The 21343-nt window shown below is 36.7% G+C and overlaps 1 protein-coding gene across 1 annotated transcript in view; it reads left to right on the forward strand.

The window, feature by feature from the left end:
• The window catches only part of WASHC4 (WASH complex subunit 4), a 41475-nt gene that overhangs the window by 15478 nt on the left and 4654 nt on the right, over positions 1 to 21343 (forward strand). The window contains exons 13-32 of the mRNA XM_026863918.1: positions 618 to 778; positions 3058 to 3184; positions 4481 to 4606; positions 5783 to 5890; positions 7648 to 7794; positions 7889 to 7968; positions 8894 to 8999; positions 9812 to 9928; positions 10882 to 11050; positions 11189 to 11343; positions 12865 to 12939; positions 13768 to 13872; positions 15174 to 15308; positions 16029 to 16137; positions 16850 to 16916; positions 17610 to 17696; positions 18204 to 18351; positions 19676 to 19772; positions 20256 to 20452; positions 21174 to 21273. Of these exons, the coding sequence (XP_026719719.1) occupies positions 618 to 778; positions 3058 to 3184; positions 4481 to 4606; positions 5783 to 5890; positions 7648 to 7794; positions 7889 to 7968; positions 8894 to 8999; positions 9812 to 9928; positions 10882 to 11050; positions 11189 to 11343; positions 12865 to 12939; positions 13768 to 13872; positions 15174 to 15308; positions 16029 to 16137; positions 16850 to 16916; positions 17610 to 17696; positions 18204 to 18351; positions 19676 to 19772; positions 20256 to 20452; positions 21174 to 21273 (2416 nt within the window). The remainder of the gene's footprint in view (positions 1 to 617; positions 779 to 3057; positions 3185 to 4480; positions 4607 to 5782; positions 5891 to 7647; positions 7795 to 7888; positions 7969 to 8893; positions 9000 to 9811; positions 9929 to 10881; positions 11051 to 11188; positions 11344 to 12864; positions 12940 to 13767; positions 13873 to 15173; positions 15309 to 16028; positions 16138 to 16849; positions 16917 to 17609; positions 17697 to 18203; positions 18352 to 19675; positions 19773 to 20255; positions 20453 to 21173; positions 21274 to 21343) is intronic.

The following is a 21343-nucleotide window of genomic DNA, read 5'->3' on the forward strand; positions in this document are numbered from 1 at the left end:
TTTAGTAACGAAGTAGATAACTTTCTTAGTTGCATAGTATAGCATGGACTTGGGAGAAGAAAGGTTGCGATTCCCCAAACCAAGTCAGAAAGCAGAATTAAGATTTTTCTACTCTTTATAATTCTACCCCCTCCCATTTTCTCTTAACAATGGTCTAAAGCCTGTGCACTCACTTAGCAGCAAGGTAAAATAGCTTGAAATTACCATTAATATGTTTAATCTCGAGATTAATGTGGCAGTAAGGACAAAAGCTTGTTTGGGTTACAAGTATTGTGGGACAGAATAAATAATGTGGATTTTGACCTTGGCTATAAACATGTATTTTGAAAGATATCTAAGCCTAAAGTTGCTTGGGGCTTTTTCATATCAGATGGTATTAAGAAATTATTATTCTCTAATACTTACGTAGAATCAGTTACAGTGATAACTCTGTCTATAGTGTTCTTAGTGGACCTCTAGGGGAGAAACCTCTTTTAACATAAAGGCAGAAATAAACTGAATTGTATGTTATGGTTCAAAAGAGGCGTAAGAAGCATGCATGGTGGCATAGTACATGTTGTAGTCACGTTTGTTGCCACTTCGTAGTAATTTCCCCCTTTTATTTCTCCCCCCTCCAGGTCCCAGCCATCACGTTAACTGGTAATATTATCTGGTTTGCTGACAACTTCCTGATTCACAAGATACCGGCTGCTGCCAAACTTCTGGACAAGAAAAGTATTCATGCAGTTAAAATGCAAAGGGAGAACTTTTTACAGCAGAAGGCACAGTCACTTACCAAGTATGCTTCCTGAATACTGCTTCATGATGCTGTTTGGCATATAGCTTATAAACACATGTGTTTCTTCATTCAATGTGCTGTTGCTCAGTGATGTTAAATCAACTTTTCCACTGCACTACAGCAATACGTGTATGTTAGTGTGGCTGAAAAAGTGTAGGTCAGAATTAAAGCTTTTTTTCATGTCATGCTTTCAGAAGAATGTATTATTACATTATAACACCAAAATAAGGGTTCCTGGCAATTCTAAATATGTGATTGTTTCAGTTATTTCTATTTCCATGCTTTCAACTTCCTTCTTTCTTAAACTAGTGTCTAGTAACCTGAGCTGCTTTGTTTTCTGTTAGGGCTCTCTGCTTTCTGTGTGTTTATGGAGGTAAGTTGCTAGTAGGCTTGTAGAGGAGTTTTTTTTCCTCTGCTTTGTGATGATACTTTCTCTGCAGGTGTTTCTTTCTTTATGACTGTTCCAATTGCTGGTTTAATGGTCCTTGAAATTATCTGTATTTGAAAAGGCTGCTCTTGTTCTCTGCATGTAGTTTGAAGGTCATTTCCTTCTCCAAGTTCTTTCTAGAATATGTTTAAAGATGAGTTGGAATTTTTTGTAGTTGTCAGTCTTATGAACAGTATGTGCTGCACTGTATAGGGTGATAATAGGGCTAAGATTTCTCTTTATGTTGCAGACCAAAGCAAGGAGATAGAAAATGGAGTCTGTGGAATAGAAGTAAAAGCTTACGTTTTGCAGGTTGTTTTCCAGCCCTGTATGCAAGCTGCCAGAACTGGCTTGGAGAGGGGGAAAGCAACTTCATGCCTACATCATCCTCTGGCAGATTATTTTCACTACTGCCCTGTTTCTGTTTCCATCCATCTCTTTGTGGTCTGCATGCTACATCCACAGGAAGATTCAAGAGCTCTGACTGAATTATTTCATAGGTTTTAATTCCTGGATGGAGCATAATTGCACTGCTGCTTTGTTTTTGGTCTTGGGCACTGGTACAAGTCATGTTTTGCAGCTCTTAAGATTAAGAAAAGGTTGAAAAAAATATGTAGGTATTCACTGACATTTCATAGAATCATTTAGGTTGGAAAAGATAACTTTAAGAGTCCAACCATAAACCTAACACTGCCAAACCCTTCACTAAACCGTGTCCCTAAGTGTGACATCTACAAGTCTTTTAAATACTTCCAGGGGTGGTGATTCAACCACTTGCAGTGGATCAGGCTGCCCAGGTTTGATAACCCTTTCTGTGAGAAATTTTTCCTAATAGCGAATCTGAACTTCCCATGGCACAACTTGAGGCCACTTCCTCTTGTTTTATTGCTTGTTACTTGGGAGAGGAGACCCATACCCACCTTGCTACAACCTTCTTTCAGGTAGTTGTAGAGAGCAGTAAGGTCTCCCCTGAGCCTCCTTTTCTACAGACTAAACACCCCCAGAACCTTAGCTGCTCCTCATAGGACTTGTGCTCTAGACCCTTTACCAGGTTCATTGTCCTTCTTTGGACACGCAATTCTGAGGATATCGTAATAAATATTGTAAGAAAATCCATCTGCTGATTTGAATTCTGCCAATAACTTTTTCTTGCTTTTTACAAATTCTTGCACTGCCTTTGATAATTGGACTGTTGCCTTAAATATGAGTAGTCTTCAAAGTATAATTTTTGATGTCATAATTAATGACCTGAATGCATTCCTGCTCTAACTGCTACAGCAAATAGTATTGCAGTGTCACAATTCTGTAGTATGGAAAAAACAGCAGTTTTGAAAATGAACTCTATCGAAACAATTACGACTAGTGTAATCAAAACAGTTTAACTTCTGGAGAACTGTTACTGAAGAGCAGTTCAGTCTGGCATTGATGTAATGACAAGTTCTGTGTGTATGTATGTAACAAAAATCCAGACTTGGAGGGGAAAAAATTAACATCAGTGTAGGACTCTTGTCTAGTGTTTAAAAGCATTTTCTAGAAGTTTTACTTTTTTAATTTAAAGTGCAGTATATGTACTGCTAAGAGGGACACTTGTTCTGTTGAAAAATAGATGATTTTGACTCTTTGGGGTATGCTTGTACGGATACAATTGGCAGACTTACTAATCTTTACCTGTAGAGAAATAAAATGTAAATGAGTATGAGGTTCTGATACTTTCGGGAATAGAGAGTTACTGTTTTGGGGACTGAAGATTTAACATATTTCCCTTGCAAGAATTTAAGCTTTGGAAAGAGAAAAGAAAATCGTCATAGTTGTCTTATTTGAAGTGAGCAGCATTCTTTGTTTCCTTCTCCAGAGATATGCAGTCATATTACGTTTTTGTGAGCTCATGGATGACAAAAATGGAATCAATCTTGTCAAAGGAGCAACGTGTGGATAAATTTGCTGAAGATCTTTCTAACCGCTGCAATGTCTTCATCCAGGTGTGCAGTCTTTTAACGTGGTGATGCAGCGAAGTCATGTTTTGGTGCAAGTTGTTGAACATAAAAAAGAAATCACGGAAGCACTGTGACAATCTCTGTTATTTTACAGTGTGGGAATTCTAAAACTTGAAATGCCCAGTGGATACTCTTTTAAATAAATCTGTAAAAGGTCTTTCCATAAGGCCTATGGGGAAAGTGAATCTGATTAAATATTCAGTGGCTAAAATTTTGAATTTTTCTCTTGACTTAAGAAAGCTTTGTTTCCTCTGTAGTAAAGATTTTGGGGTTTTTCCTTTTGAGCCAGTCATGAGGTGCATAAGTTGGACTGAACCAGTGTCTAATTTAGTTTTATTTAGCAGAGTACATACCACAGTAAAGGTTTTGTGTTTCATTGTGCTTTGCCTAGTGATGGTACTTTGCAAGAATCTTACTACGTTCCGAGGCAGCTGGTTTTCTTTTGGCCTACTAACAGCATGTAGTCTTAATGTAAGATGCATCTTATTTCTGAATTTATCTTTTGCTAGTTTTTATATGTATCTATCTGCCTGACAGAAATCTGATGAGAATAGGTGTGTGATAGAAGCATGATCTTGAATCTTCCATATCTAAAGATGTACATGTTCTGGGATCTGTGGTTTTTATATTTGAATTCTTTTCAGTGGATTTAATTCATTATAGACCAAAATTTTGAGTTTCCTACACCATTTGCTGTCTTTTCTTAGTCTCTCTTTTTATTGTTACTACTTCTCCTTTGAAATTAGTTGAACAACCTTTTTGTCATGCTGTATGTAATTGACATTGTATTTAAAAGCTTAGCATACACTGATTTAGAAGTGATTGCTTTTTTTATTGTGGGATGGACAGATCTACTCGGAGTAGAATTGTATAAATACCATCTGTATTTATTCCATGGAATCTGGAAGTTTTAGGTTGTTTTTGTTGTAGTCTGGCTTTTGAGGGGATGGGAGTTGTTTGGTGGGTTGGTTTACAGTAGGTTTGAAATTATTCAACCTTTTAGATTATGTGGTTGGTTGTTTAATTCAGTGACCTGTATTTAACTTGAATGGCTCTAGAAGAAGTTAATGATCAGGTGATCTAATGACATGTAGGCAGTTTCATAATGTCTGCCTAATCAAAGGGTCTCACTCCGCTTTGGGTTCCCAGGCTTTCTTGTTAAGTGGTAGGTTCTGTAGTGTGAAGAGGCAAAAATTAGATGTCTGTTATGTATGAAAGAAAACAACTTGATTGATATGTTGTGAAAATATTCTTCTCCCCCCCCCCCCATTTTATTTTTAGGGTTTTCTTTATGCATACAGTCTTAGCACCATCATTAAAACTACAATGAATCTCTACATGTCAATGCAAAAACCTATGACCAAAACCTCGGTGAAAGCTCTGTGCAGACTTGTGGAACTTCTGAAGGTAGGTCACTGAATGAAAATTGTTTAGTTCATGTAGGCCTCTACAGAGAGCATTGATCAAACTTCACATAGTAAAAAAAACACCAAAAAACCCTGAGATGGGAAGTGTTTTTGCATGGATGACTTCTTGTTCAAGGCTGGATTTGGTTAGAGAACAGATTTGGGAGGCTAGAACCAATTTTTATGTAACTTTGAACCAACTTCTTCAGTGCCACAGAATGTTTGAGGTTGGAAGGGACCTCTGAAGGCTGTCAGGTCCAACTTCCTCCTGCTCAAGCAGGGCTTCCTAGAGCTGGTTGTGCAGGACTGTGTCCAGATGGATTTTGACTGTCTCCAAGGATGGAGACTTCACAGCCTCCCTGGGCAACCAACCTCTTGTCCTGTCACTGGGCACCTCTGAAAAGAGTCTGGCTCCGTATCTCTTGTATCCTGCCTTCAGGTATTTATATACACTAATAAGATTTCCCCACAAGCCTTCTCTTCTCCAGGCTGAACAGTCCTGGCTCTGAGCCTCATATATGAGATGTTCCCATCCCTTAATTATATTCATGGCCCTTGGCTGGACTCTAGTATGTTCACATCTATCTTGTACTGATGATCCCACAACTGGACCCAGCATTCCAGGTGTGGCTTTACCAGTGCTGAGTAGAGTGGAGGGATCACCTCCTTCAACCTGCCAGCAATACTTTGTCTAATGCAGTCCAGGAGACCATTACCCTTCTTTGTGGTAAGGGCATGTGCTGGCTTATGTTCAACTTAGTGCCCGCCAGGACCCTCAGATCCTTTTTTGCCAAGTTGCTTCCCAGCTGGATGACTCCTAGTATATAGTGGTGTATGGGATTGTTCCTCTACAGGTGCAGGACTTCATGCTTCTCCTGCTATTTTTTCCAAAAGATACTCTGAAATAACTTTAGAAAGCAACGGTGAACAGAACTAGATTACTTAAAAAACAAAATTAACCCATCAAAGCTTACATCAGTTCTGATGTTTTTAATGCTCTTGAATGGTTTGATTTTTCTTAGTTTCTAAGGGTTAATTGCAACTGCTACTAACAGTACACCACAAAGTGGAAAAAGTCTGTGTTTGCAGTGTGGATGAGTCAGCCAGCATAAAGCCAAATTCTAAAGGCAACAGTTTCAGTAACTACATGAACTGTTGTGTTTTGGGATTGACTTAGGCAATAGAACACATGTTTTACCGAAGAAGTATGGTTGTGGCAGATTCTGTGACGCACATCGCTCAGCATCTGCAGTATCAGGCTCTTCACTCGATTTCTGTAGCCAAGGTATGTAATTCAAGTTCTAATAATAAATCTTCCTATCTGAGTGCTTAAAAAAAATCTTAATTTTAAATATCTTTTTCTTATTTTTGCAAGTTCTGTAGCATAGTGCTCTGTCATAATCAACAGATATATAAGCTTTCCAGTAGGTCAGAGCTTTGCCCTAGAAGCTGTACAGCATAGGTAGCTCTCTGGTTTTGACCAAGAATGGTTCCTCTCTTCCTCTTAATTGCTACAGCTCTTGTCATGTTCCTCTTGAGTTCTTTTCAGTTTTCATTTCTAGTGATTTTCACAAACTCACCTCTATTTCCTCACTTCTGATGCACATTCTTAAAACAATCTGTTGCAGTTGTCTAAGCAAATGGGCTGTTATTTGTTTAAATCTTTGTCCTCTTGGCAAAACAGCAATGGTTAATATATGGTGTCTTACAGTAGTCTAATGTGGGCATAAATTCAGTTTTGCTGGGGGCTTTTGATGGTGAGACACTAATACCTACATATTTTTTTCTATAAACATGATTAGTTTACTGCAGATTTTGCTTATCAAATCTTGAATTTCTGAAATCAAGGCCGATGGGAAAACAAGATTTTGATATACTTGTTCTGATGTATTACTGATGTTTTATTCTTTCATCACACACAGTAGGAGAATTACGAAGGATGTATGATATTGATATCAATGCAGTTATTAGATTTTCTTTTTATTTGACTGTAATCTCAATTTCTGTATCTGATATCTCTGTATTTTCTAGTGTAAGCAAAAAAAAATATTTGTACTTATAAAAAACTGAAAGGGGAAGAGAGGTCTGTATATATGTCAGGAATAGCACGAGCTGAAGAAGTTCCAAGCTTCAAAACTATATCTTTAAACAAACAGTTTATATATTTAGATAACTTCCATAACCTTTTCAAATTATATCTGTAATTACATTACAAATTATTTCTAAATGCATAGAAATATGCTGAGACTTGCGTTTTGAGGGATATCAAGGAGAACACATTTGTGAACGATTCTTGATGTTTTGATTACTCAGCATGTAAAAGGCAAATGCTGGTAAATAGAAGGGTTAATTAGTACTAATATTTTTTTATCTGCTTCATTTTGTTTCTAAGTGGTGTAAGATCTAAGGCATATACCTAACATAGCCTTAGCATGTAAAGTTAGGAGCTTCATGTTGAACATAATTAGAATCAGAAGAGGTTTTCTTTAACTTTTTCATGAAACTGTACCTCTTCTAGTTATGCTGCTACTCACAAATATGTCTGTGACTTCAACTTCTTAGCCAGAAGACTGGTTCCCTTCATTTATTTGTGCAAATGTTTTTGCAGTTAGTCTTTCTGATAAACTAGAACTTGTAGAAAATTGCAAGTTAATCATTATTACCATGTTTATACATCTTCTGGCTCTTCAGCTGTAAACTGGATTTTGTTATCAATAGGGATTAAAAAATAACTTAAAGTTTTTAAATTAGATGTACCTTAGATCTAAAATTGGCATGCAGTGACATGCAGCTTGCACAGTTTATATACTGTATAACCTGACCCATGTCCACGATGAACTGCATATATTCTAAGTGTATAGAAAGGTAATGCTACTGAATTGACAGAGTAAGTGAATCTGGATCCAGTTATCCCTGTTCACAAAACATAATTTATTTGTAGAAATGCTCAATTTATGACAAGTCCATAAGCTTTGGAAAGAAAAGATACTGCTTTTGGGCTTAGGTAACTTCTCTGCATTTTTATGTCTTTCTGTCATCAAGAAAAGAGTAATTTCTGATAAAAAGTACAGTGAGCAACGCCTGGATGTCCTCTCTGCTTTGGTGCTGGCTGAGAACACCCTCAATGGGCCAAGTACAAGACAGAGGCGGTTAATTGTTTCCCTTGCACTAAGTGTGGGAACACAGATGGTAAGTGCCATGATTGTTCCAGACCTGTACTTCTTTGGTGTAGTATCTTACAAATAAATAGATCTTGTCTTTTTTTTTTTTTTAATTTTCACAGAAAACTTTTAAAGATGAAGAACTTGTTCCCCTTCAGTTAGTTCTGAAAAAACTAGACTTGATCAGTGAACTTACAGAGCGGTAAGCAGTGGCATGTAATACATATAAAAGGCAGTGTAGTGTCATGAGGGGGGTGTTGGGGGGGCTGGGGGTGGAGCTGGATCTTCACAGTGCAGATTGCAGAAAACTGGTAGCTGCCTGCTGGTGTTGATTTTTGCACGTATGTAGACCAGAGATGGACAGAAGGAATTCCAGAGCTAAGCCTGAAGCTTGCTGGTCTTTGAGAAATCCATGTTGTACCTAACCATTGCCAATTAGATAATCCACTTCTGCGATTGTTTAGAAACTCTGTCACTTCCTTGAATGACTAGGCTTCATGTAAAGCTAAAGTCTTCCTCTTAACCCAAATCCAAAAGTTATGAATTAATACCAGTCTGTTTGGGAGGTCAGGCTGTTAGTTCACATGTGACACCATGTTTTGCTGCTGCTGTGGACACTCAAGTTACATAATCTTGGTCATCTGAAAGCCAGGTAAATATCTGGGTTCCATGCATACTTTATGAAGAGAGACAAATACCTTCAGTGGATGACTCCTGGGATAAATTCCTGGGATAGGTGTTGTACAAAGGTTGTATTAGGAGAGGCCTGTTTCTCTTTTTGACTTAGAGGAGAAACTTAAGAGTATATGTTTGACCTCTGGACTACTAACTGCATACAATAAGAAAATATTTAGGATTTTGCTGTAATGTAAGGTTTAATTCTTTCAAAGACTGAGTAAACCTTTTTTCTCAAGCAGGTACCTTTTCTTTATAAATAGCCTAGTGGAAAACAAGAAAAAAAACCCTTTATTAAAGAACTATCTTTTGAAGAACAATGCATCTGGAACATTAAAGTAACCATGTAAAATTTAGGCTTGAAAAGTAGTTGTCTTTAAACACGCTCAAGTGTCATGTGTTAGAAGAATGGCTTTTTCCAATTCTGTCTAATAAGTAATCTTTCATTCTAGAGTTCGAGCACAATGTGACTGTTGTTTCTTATACTGGCATCGAGCAGTCTTTCCAATCTATTTAGACGATGTGTATGAAAATGCAGTTGACTCTGCTAGACTGCATGTAAGTAATAATGTTAGCAGCTTAGTTTAACAAGCCACTACAGTGGGAGGGGTTCAGAGGAGAGGATAAAGCCTAGACTTGAAATCCTTAAAGAAAGAGCTTAGGGGAAAAAAACCATAAAACCTAGGCAAGAGTTACTACTGTGGCAGAAATTTCTTCTCGGTCTGGAGGATATAAAAGCAATCTTTGTTCTAAATCTAATTACAGTGTATCTGTTAGATTGCTCTAAAAATCTCAGGTTGCTGTTGTTAACTCTGGGTCTCTGTGTCTGTCTTTGTTCCTCTCTTCATTCATTCTAATTTGAAATAAACACCTTTTGCTAGACCAGAACATTAAAAGCCTTTGTTTCACATTTTGGTTACATATTTCTAAAGCACATATCATTGTGTTCAGTGATGCTGTGTGGGATAGTTGTCCTGTAGCTTTTTCCATCCCCCATCTCTCCAACTCTCTTTGAAGTATCAAGTATTTGCTGCAGAAGTGAATCATGCTTTGGCATGCTAATTCTGTTAAAATCAATCATCTGTTCCAGTATTGTGTGTGCCATGGTCAGTTAGTACTAAAATGAATATAGTGCAAATAATTTCAGATTAAATAGCTAATAAATATGACCTCCCAATAAATGGATCATTAGCAAGTAAATACTTATGGTGAGTAAATTAAGGACAGGAAACTTCACTAGAGTTTGAAGTCTGTTTTTAATGAAGGGAAGAATAGCAATTTTGATGTGTCTGTTAGATTTGAACACTATTTGAGATGCTGTTGACATGTCTGTCAATCTGGTGGTTAAGCATAATAGTTTCTTTTTTCAGTATATGTTTAGTGCACTGCGGGACTGCGTACCTGCTATGATGCATGCAAGACACTTGGAATCTTACGAGGTGCTTCTGGAATGCTATGACAAAGAAATCATGGAAGTGCTCAATGAGGTGAATGGCAGTTAAAGGCAATACTATACTTGGAATATTTTATAGGCCAGCATCTATTGTACCAAACGTGATATGATCTGAAAAAATAGCACAGAGACCTTTGAGATTGACATGAAGTATTTTAATAAATAAGAAACTGTTTGCTGATGATTTGGGTTATTTAAGACCTCTTGCTAATTGTATCTCTGTTGTCTGGGAATATGAAAATACTGCACTCTGAATTACGTAAGTTGGCAAAACCTCAGTTACAGATTTGACTATGCAGACAGAGGAGTGCTTTTTGTCAGAGTAGCTTTTGCTTGTACGAATGCCTAAAATAAGTACTACTGTTCTTAGTATGTATTCAGGGCTTTTAGTAGTAAAGGCTCTGTAAATGTAGGTGGCCTCTTTAGTGAATTATTGTGTAGAATTACAAAGGATGTTTGACAGAGAGAAGATGTGAATTTAGATTTCCCAAGTCCTAGGTTTTACCCTTTGAACTACTGTTTTTGTTTGACTAGTTCAAAAGCAAACACCACATATTCTGCAGATAATCAGGCAAAATTGCTTATTGCAAGACTCTTCCTCACTGAGTTAGGTCTTGTTATTATCTAGTTAGGTAGCCCTAAGCCTAGTTCCCTTTAAGATGAGAAGTGAGAACACTTACGTTTAAATTGTGTTAAACTCTTACGTGGAAGTTTTAATCATGTACAGAATAGAATTAGGTAGCTAAACCTTTACCTTTTCTGATCGGTTAGTTTCTTCTTGCTGTTGTGCTCTAGAACAAGAACATGTAAATATCCATCTGGTTCTCAAGTATTGATTCACTTTGACTTGTGTGGCCCTGCTAAAGTGAAGCTGTCTTCACTAGTTTAATCAGTCTTTTATGTATCTCCGGAGAGAGATGTTAGTTCTCCTAACAGAGCATTTTAAGTGGACACTGAACATGACTTATTTTTAACTTCCCTGAATAGCACTTGTTGGACAAATTATGTAAAGAGATAGAAAAGGACCTGCGCTTATCAGTTCATACACACCTAAAGCTGGATGACAGAAACCCCTTCAGAGTTGGTATGAAGGATCTAGCTCACTTCTTCTTTTTGAACCCAATACGTTTTTTCAATCGATTCATTGACATAAAAGGTGAGAATTTACACATTTTCTTGAGTCTGTTACTTTCATCTCTGTTACACTTTGGCTTAGTATATCTTTTTACTTCTTTCTATGCTTCCTAACTGAATAGGGAATAGTATTTTAGTTCATTCTTCTGTGTGTTTGCAGCTTATGTAACTCACTATTTGGACAAGACCTTCTACAATTTAACGACTGTAGCTCTTCATGACTGGGCCACCTACAGTGAAATGAGAAACCTAGCAACTCAGCGCTATGGTTTATGTATGACTGAAGCACATCTTCCCAGCCAGACTCTGGAACAGGTACAGTGCCCACAGGATATGAATATAATTTGTTCTGTTACACTGTCATACCAGCTAGCTATTGAAAGGACTGAGTCGTTAAAATGAAGCTATCCAAGATTAGAGAACTGTTTGGAAAAAGTGACCTTTAATTTCTCTTTGACTTCTGAGACGGGATCTTTACCTTTGGAGATAATACTGATATCTGATAACTTCATGTTGGACTTGTATAATTCATTTTTTAACATAGGTTTGAAAAAATTTGGTATACAAAGTCAGAGAGTGTTTCTTGAAAACTCAGTATCAGCAATTTGGCAAGCAATACATCTGGAATACAACTGTCACAAGTCTGGAATGACCTTTGAATATGGTGTGTCTTTTCCTTGGTTTATTGCTTGCTTCTCAGCAGGTTTTGCTTAGTGATCATCAAGAGAAACTATTTCATAGGCTGCACATCAAGGACTTCGGGACATTTGTGCTTAGCTCAATAGGGGAGTGACTCAGCCTCCTAGAAACTGCTAAACATGGTTACATATAGAATAAAGTTGTAGTTCCATCAGGTTAATGGTGAAGGCATCCACTGTTACAGGGTTGGTGCAGAAGAAATACCACTTGCATATTTCTGAAGACTTCCCCGCAAGAGTTTGAGTATCTTGGTTATTTTTGGCAGTTAGCTTCGTTCCCTCATTTGGGTTAATATGCTGGTGAAAGCTTTTAGAAAATACAGCCTCTTTCATGATAGGTGTGTCTTCCTAAGTTGAAGGAGGGCATATTGCTAAGAACTCTAGCTGCTTCTTGGTACAGAAGTGCTGTGGATTAGTTTCTGTTTCTGGCTTTGGCTTTCTATTGAAATATTTGGCCTTCATGTTGTTATAAAGAATTAAATCATTTCACAGCATTGGCTTCGTAACATTCATTCTTATATGAGCTTTACAAAGACACCCCACACGCTATCATTCCCCACCCCCTGCCAAATCCTAGTAAAATCCTTGGCACAACTGGAAATAGAGTGTATAGATTACATAGCATTCTCTCTATGCACAGTGATACTAAAGTGATTCCTTCTTCAAGCCAAAAAATTGTAAACTTACAGTAAATACAAACTTCAGTCTTCTAGACAGGTTGGGTAAGACAGTATCAAAAAGTAGCTAGTTGCTTATGTCTCTAGAAATCTATGTGCCTATAGAAATCTTTAAGGCAAGATTCTATTTTTCTGGAATCAGAGAATAGACAATTAAATTTGATATTTTTTAATTGGGGCTTGCAGAATAGACTGTAGGATTCCTTACTTTCAGGGGAAGCTTGGAAAAAAAACAGGCAGAAGTGTAAATGTTAAAGTATGAAGTGAGATTCTCCCCTAAGCATTATCTGACACTGAAATAAAATTAAGAGATTTTGTCATTCTGCAAAGTGAAAACATTGCTTTCTGAAATGCTTTCAAGTAACTACAGAAATAGTATTTACACACCTTAATGGTTAGGCATGTCAGTAGTTCTTGAGAATTTTTATCATTATAATTTTCAATAGATAATATTGTTTCAGGGTCTCGATGTTTTGGAAATCATGAGAAATATTCATGTCTTTGTATCCCGCTACCTCTACAATCTGAATAATCAGGTAAGGTATATCCCATATGATTGACCAGATTTGTCTCTGATTTGAAGGGATTGAGAAATGCAGAGTAGTATACATGTATGAAAAACCCAAGCTGAACATAGTTAATAACAAACTGTAAAGTGGCTATTGCTGCTCTAGAAGAACATCTTTGGAGATGCTGTAAATAGGTCTCAGAGAATGTTCTCTAAGAATATTTTGAGTATAGTGTGCCAGTAGGATCACTCCATGTCAGATATTCCAGTGAAGCTAGGAGAAGGCAGTAAGAATAACTGGTTGCTATATAAGGACATACCAAGTACGTGATTTTTCAGCTTGAAAAAAGGGTATCTGAGAATGGGTTCTTAGAGAGATGAAGCAGTGAATGACATGGAGAGCATGTACAGGGAACAACCCTTTGTGATATCTCACAATGTGAGAATGGGGGGCTCACTATAAAAATGAGCAGCTTCCTTAAAGAAAAGGAAGTACTCTTTTTTCTCTTAGCCGGTAATTCAGTAGTGGAACTCACTGCCATGGTATATAGCAGGGCCGAAAGTACAAACAGGTGCCAGAGAAAGTTTAGACCAATTAGTGTAGGATATAGTCTCAATAAATATGAGAATTTGGGTGCAACGTCTGCCTTGGAATTGTTAAGTCACTGCTTTGTAGAAATCAGAAGAACCTAACAGATAATGCAGCATGCATACAATAAACTTTTTCTTGGTTCTTTCCCTAATCACCAGTTATTAGCTGCTCTTAGAAATAGGATATGAGCTATCTAGAATATGATAATTTATTACAGAATCAGCTCTGGGCGAATAACTTTATTTTCCCCCCCCCACCTCCCAGATCTTCATTGAAAGAACAAGTAATAACAAACACTTGAACACTATCAACATCCGACACATTGCTAATTCAATTCGAACTCATGGAACAGGGATCATGAACACAACAGTGAGTATCTTTTTGCACTGTTGTTGGATTTATTTCTTTTCTTAATAGTTCACAAATGCCTCCAAACTCTTGCATCTCCTAATGATTTATTTAGTTGTGCAATTTTAATAATGCAATAATAATGTCCTGTGTGTATTAATAAAACAAATCAGTTCTTGGACATGGCACAAATCAATAACGCAATCTCTTGTGTTATGCCACTTCAGTTGTTACATAAAAGTTAATGAAGAAATCTAAAAACACATCAGAGAGAGAGATGAACTTGTGGGACTCAAAATTTCAGTAAAGATTAATACTTATCAAACTAGCATAGTAAAATATTTTGATTTCTGGCTGCCTGTGTAAATTAGGATACTCTGTTTCTCTGTATTGACACTTAGACAGATACCTTTTCTGCAGTTAAATCAAATCTTGAAGAAATGCAATGTTAATTTTAAGTTCCTCTTTTAATTATTAAGCTTAAAAAAACATCAGTTTTTCAGTGTGTGAAATAAAAGCTACCGATCTCTGATCATTTATTGGAAGCCTACGACTTCTTTCTGCAATCCTTTTAATGATGTCTGTAGTGAAGGCATTTACCTCTTTGTAAGATAGATAAGGGCACTTTCTGTGGGCATGCCTACTGCAGCAGGAATTTATCATTTTGAACCTGCTCTCAAGTCATTACTTTAGAAGTGGAAAAGATTAGAAAGAAAAGGTTTTCATGATTTCCTGCACTATTGGAAATAACTTCTCTTGCATTATTCTGAGAGTTGCTCAGAAAATGCTGTTACATAATTTTATGGTGATGTAGATTTATTTACTTCTGATTGTGAGTAAAGTTATTTATGCCGACATGGGAAGTAATTGAGATGTGTAGGTGGAAGTGTGCTTCTGCCTTATGGGGAAGTGTGTTAGAAAACCTTAAGGAAGTGAAAAGGTATGTCAGGGGGTTATGCAGATTTCACAGCTTGGCTGGGGAAGTTGACCTTCTCTGTTCTTTTCAACTTGAAGTATTTGTATTGCTTCAGAAGGACAGTTACAGGATATTCCAGACATAAATTAAGGGCTGTGTAGGACAGGTCACAGAACTGAAATAGCTAATTTGTCCCTTGGTCCCTCTAGCCCTTCCTGGAAGAGAGCAGGCCTTCCAGGAGAAGGGTTTTCCTCCTTTTAAATCACTGAAATTAGATAAGTTGAGAATAACAAATTGAAGTAAACTGAGTAGAAGGTTCCAGTACTTCGGAATCTACTCGAAATGGGTTGCTAGATAGGCTTGTTACTTTGCTAACTTTCTTGATTTGACTTCTTTTTTCTTCTAGGTAAACTTCACTTACCAGTTTTTGAGGAAAAAGTTTTATATTTTTAGCCAGTTCATGTATGATGAACATATAAAATCCAGACTTATTAAAGACATCAGATTCTTCAGGGAAGTCAAGGATCAAAATGATCATAAGGTATAGTAATGTTTTGAAAGATTGAGAGCAACTTGGCTAAAAGAAGTGCTGTTTTCATGTGACTGAAGGTGCACTGAACTGTAACATTTCTATTATTTAAATGTGTATCTCCAGACAAAGTGACAGTTTTTGTCCTGGCAAAATGCAGTGTAACAGATGTTTGTATTCAGGATGGCTTTGTTTCATTGTGACTGTAAATGTGAGGTTGGCTAAAGTCATTCTCTCAGTGACCTGAAAACAGTGATTTGATGGAGTCATAGTCTGATGGAAGTTCTAAACTTCTGGTCCAAATTATGCTTAACAGCTACTGTCAGTTTTGAATAATAACATTATTCAAATTGCATCCAAAATGACGTGAACATGTGGGACTTGTTCTACTATGTCAAGATTTGGGGACTGGCATCTGTTTTTTTCAGGCGGAAAAAATGCGAGAGGCAATGTCTTTAGTAAAATAGACTGCCAGCTTCTTTGTACATCAAGTGCTTGTTTCTTTTAGAAGTGTTACTTTGAACAAGTATTTCACTTCTCAGCTTGCAGTAGTGACTCCACAGAAGTCATTTGGCTAATACAGACAGACATGTGTATAATATATTAAAAAAAATGAATAATAAAAAAAAATGAAGCTGTTGATGTGAGATAGGAATACACTGCAAATAGAATTGTATTAACATGATAGAAAAAAATTCTGTTGTTTTTTTTCCTTCTAAAATATTTTTCTAGTACCCCTTTGAAAGAGCAGATAAATTCAACCGTGGCATCAGAAAACTTGGTATAACCCCGGATGGCCAGAGCTATCTTGACCAGTTCAGACAACTCATAAGTCAAATTGGTATGAAGTGCTATCTAAGACAATGTTATAAATGTTATTAAATGGAAGATAATCTTCATCATCTAGTTAATTGAACTTTTAGCTCAGTCTAAAACTAGATTTAATTCCAGTCAGTTGGAAAGTACTTCACTTGTATCCCATGTGAAATACATACTCTTGTCTAACTACACAGAAATGGCCCTTGCGTGTCTTTAAATATAGCCACAGCTTGCATAAATGCCTGTTCCCTTTGAAGTTCTTCTTTTCTTTGCTGTGGAACTGAGTGAGTGTATTTCCTAGTAAAGAAATAGTATTTGGAAATTCATGTATTTCAGAAAATGGCCATATGTCCAGCTGAAGCAACTTTGAGTGATGCATGACACTGCAATGGTGTTTTCAGCCATTGACGGTCTATGTGTGCAGGGCTGACCTGAACCTGCAAGTGTTTAGTGTGCCCAGTGGAAAGAGTTTGTACTGTTTAGCCCTTATGCTCTCATGAAAGTGAACACAGCCTTGCTAGGTGATGCATTTGTAGTTTATTTCTTTACACAGACTTTTGATACTGGGGCTTAGTGTAACTTTTTTAACTTGGCTTTCAGAACTGTTTCTTTGCCAGAACTATGTGGCAGCTTTAATTTACATTTTGGAGCTTATAGGAGTTATGAAGAGTGTGTGAGTGTGTGTATTTAAGGAACTATACATTACTTCCTTTTTTTTTTTCTTGTTTTTAAAGGCAACGCTATGGGTTATGTACGAATGATAAGATCTGGTGGACTTCACTGCTGTAGTAGTGCAATTAGGTACTTCCACAAATATTTTGGTTTTCTGTTTGCTCCTTCTCATTCCTTTGCTCCATATTCATGTTGATATTTCCTAGATTCTTACCCATTCTCCATAAATTTTGAAAAGGTCAGTTTTTATGCCTTCATTGAAGTAGAATTATCAACACTAGTGCTGGAATTCAGAATTGCCATAAACCACTAAAAATCAGACAAATTCTAATGGAAAAGCACTGCAAAAGAGTTAATAGAATGTACATGTAAGTCATTAGTCCTTAAGTCAGTAATTCCTGTTGGTAATCACTTCGAAGGTACATTAAGGAAAAGTAGCGCAAGGCTTGAGGAACCAAAATAATTTCTTTGAGACTTCTTTCTGTATTAGATGATTGCCTGTGTTCATATAGCCTCATTAAAACATAGTGACTTTTATGTACAAAGAAAGGGTTTTCTTGCAAATAATAGTGAACTTACAGTTATCAAGTGCAACAAGTGCTAGATAGAGGAGGTGGTAGCCTGTTGAAATCAGAACTACAAATAATGTTGTGTCTTTTTAGAAGTGAATTTAATAGTGCCCGGATGAGAATGGAATGACAGATATGATACAACTTCAAATAACTACTTTGAGCCCAGAACACTAATTTTAACTAAATTATGGTAGATGCTTTAGTGAATATAGACAGTTGAGCATAGTCCTAACAAACAGTAAGTTTTCAGGTTTGTTCCTGATCTGGAGGATATCGTTAACTTTGAAGAGCTGGTGAAAGAAGAGGGACTCTCAGAAGAAACACAAAAAGCAGCAAGGTACCCTAACATTGTGCTTTTGAGGTCTGGTGCGGGGGTGGGATGAGAGAACTGTAATTTTGAAGTTATAAATGCAGCTGTTAGTTGCATGTGTGTTAAAAGTTAAGCTGACTTGATGCAAAAATATTTGCTGCTCTTTCAAAGCAGAGAAAATAGAAACAGTTGCTTTAAACATGCAAAGTGGCAGTTGTACTAGTTGACTGTTAGAACCTGGTTTCTTTCTAAAATCCTTGTGATTTAAGGCTGACAGTCTTTCCTTACCACGTGACTGACGTCTGCTTTTAGACTGTTCAGGGCCTTGGGGAAAAAGTATACTATTTGTAGACCTTTTTTAAAAAAATATAATTGAGAAACATGATTCAAGGTGGCTGTAGAGGTAGAGTGTAATCTTGGACACTGGTCTGAATACTGGATTGTGGGTGTAGTCAAAGGGTTGTTACCCTAAGGAGTGAGTAAACAAAGAAACTTCTAGCAGAAATCAGGTAACACATTGCTTATCCTTTGCAGGCAGTTGGACTCTGTCCTCAGTGACCTCACACGTAATTTTGCAGAAGGAACAGAGTACTTCAAAATGCTTGTGGATGTGTTTGCTCCTGAATTCCGCAGTCCAAAGAATATGCATTTGCGGAACTTCTATATAATTGTTCCCCCACTGGTTAGTATTTGCATTGTGTGTACTAGTCTTTATTTTTAAAAAATATACTACATCAGCTTTGTGTTTAAATATTTTGTGTTAGGCTGTTGACTAGCATATTCTAGTGTTTTCCCTGATTGAGTGGGATTGTTTTGAGTGTGGCTTTGATAGTTGTCCAAAGCAATGTTTTCCTTTATTTATATCAATTATTGTACTAGCACTCAAAAGGTAACTTTAAAAACGTCTATTTGAATCAAATTTGGAGAAGCCAAGATGAAAAAGGACGAATTGGAACAGCAAGGATGAAGGGAATTTAAAATCATGTTCTTTAGTGCTCTCATGTGTGTGCTGTTCTGCATCACATTAGGAATCTTTAGGATCTTTTAACGTCATGTTCTAGTGCAGTAAAATTGGAGCCCTCTCTGTTGCAGTTGGACTTGCTTTTGCTAATGAGATTTGTTTATAAAGAGTCCAACAGAACTGAGGTGATGCACACTTGAGTGCAGCATTCTGGGCATTTGGAAGCAGTTCAGTTGAAGGCCTAAGTCATCTAAACAAATTCATGTGTAACAACACATTTTAGAAACTAATTTTGGAGTACCCATGAGCCACAAACTGAAGACTGTGAGAGGACAGGTATGTCATGGTGATAGAAGTGAAGGAAAGTAAATACTTCTGTTCCTTTTTCTTCCCATTTGTGGAAGCTTTTTTTTCTGATAAATACAGTTCCAGGAATATACCATCCATTTTACTTTTCAAAAGGCAGTTCACTATAGTTAAATTTGAGTGTGTCATAGGCTTTCCAGAATTTGTTACTGTACAGACATTTGCATGTCTTGAGTAGTTATTGCATACAGACACATACTCATCGCTAGATCTTACTACCTGCATCTACTGTTCAACATAATTGTAAATGTATCACTATTGAAATATTTTTAAAATTTTCCAAATAGAGTGAAATAACACCCTGTAGCTTTAAATCACTAATATCTTTAAGCTTTTCAGGAACATGGGCTATTTTAATTATCCTTTACTTGTTTACATGTTTATCTTTAGTAGTCACCAAGAGAATGTGAAGTAACAAGAGTCTGACAAGAACAGTGAAGATGATGTGACTTTGATTTTTTTAGTCATGAATATGCAAGTGTTTTCCAAAGTTTAACTTGCTTTCTTCCCCAAAAATCTAAAAAAAGGACAAGTTTTCATACAAAAACACCCAATGATGGGAGACACATCATAGTTTTGGGCATGAAATTATATTCATAGCTAAGAGCATGCATCTGAATACCTTTTAAAATTTGTGAGTCTCTCTTGATGATTCCGAGATAGCTTTTCACTCTTTCAGACCCTCAATTTTGTAGAGCATTCAATGAGTTGCAAGGAGAAATTGAATAAGAAGAACAAAAGTGGAGCAGCTTTCACTGATGATGGGTTTGCAATGGGTAAGTTTGAGCACACTGACTAGCCTTTGGGTATGCCAACATAATGGATATTTGCAAGAAAAATTTTGTTTATATTTTGTATGTTCCCATAGTTAAAAATTCCGTAATTTAAATTTGGGTTGTCATGGCTTTAGCACAGTGGATTTAAGGGCTGTTATTTGTTCAGAATCTCCTAAGCATGGAATAGCTGAGTATGGGAGCAGACAGTTTTGTCGTATGTTGGTTCTCCCCAGTTTCTTTCAAAACTTGCAGATCTCAGCAGATGAAAAGGTATGCAAGTCTTTGGATAGATTACAAGGTTTTCAAAAATTGAAGCTTGTTCTTTACTAAGATTTTTTCCTGTTAAATTTAATTGTAAATAATTGCAATTTAAATTTTAATTTTGTGGAAATTATCAATTTAGGCTGATCCACTTAAAGAAATTCACAAAATGTTTTACAAATTTCATGTTGACTTTGGTGCATGGTTTGTTAATGACTATAGGTGTGGCGTACATTCTGAAGCTTTTGGATCAGTACCAGGAGTTTGATTCTCTACACTGGTTCCAGTCTGTCAGAGAAAAGTACATGAAGGAAATAAGAGCAGTAGCTAAGCAACAGAATGTGCAGTCCACTAATCAAGATGAAAAGCTATTACAAACTATGAATCTTACCCACAAGCGACTGGAAGTTTGTTTACAGGTATAGCATGGGTCTAGTTATCTATCCTGTACTGAGTTCTGCACTTAACCATCAAAATTCAGGTGTCTGTTTGCTGATGGAGGTTATCAAGAGCAAAAAACATAGAGCATTGTCTACAGCAACAATGCAAAAAGAGTACAAAGACTTGAGGTGTGTGATCCGAAGGGGATGTTGTGTTTGTAATATTTGCGTCAGGAACCTGCCCTGGTGGTTGTCCCATGGGATTTGAAATCTAATGCAAGTAAAACCTAAATGCTTAGATAGGAGACAATAACTTTCTGATTAAATTTCTTGTAACAAAGATTTTACATAACACTGATCCCTCAGAGTTGCTCTGAGGTGTTAATCTGAGCTGCTAAATTGAATGGTGCACTAGCTGTCAAATAAAGGAAAGATACGTTTGAATTCTGAGGCATAGCAGTGCAGCTTTCATCGGTGGTATAAATGCTGCTGCTACAAACTTATCTTAAGCCTCAGTATATTACAATGACAGATTTATTGCACTGATGCTGTTTAGCCTAAATTACACTTTCAAGCTTTTGGCTCATATTTGCTTTGTAAAATACATGTAAACAAGGTATGAATGAGGGAAGATTTTCAAAAGTGATTTAGATACCAAAATCTAGTTGCCTTAGATGCTTCTGAAAAATCCCATTTAAATATGTCTACAAATTCATTCTTGTGATACTCTGACACTCCTCTTCTGTATCTTTTCCCTTAGGAATTTGAACTCCTTTATTTCTCACTAAGTAGTGCAAGAATTTTTTTCAGAGCAGATAAAACTGCAGCAGAAGAAAACCAGGAAAAGAAAGAAAAAGAAGGTGAGTGAACACTATATGTGGAACATTTTGGCTCATGAGAGTGTGTGTCTTAATGGGGAAGGTGCTTTTC

This window comes from Athene cunicularia (genome assembly GCF_003259725.1).
Source record: "Athene cunicularia isolate RWA chromosome 1 unlocalized genomic scaffold, athCun1 chr1_part2, whole genome shotgun sequence".
Taxonomy (NCBI): domain Eukaryota; kingdom Metazoa; phylum Chordata; class Aves; order Strigiformes; family Strigidae; genus Athene; species Athene cunicularia.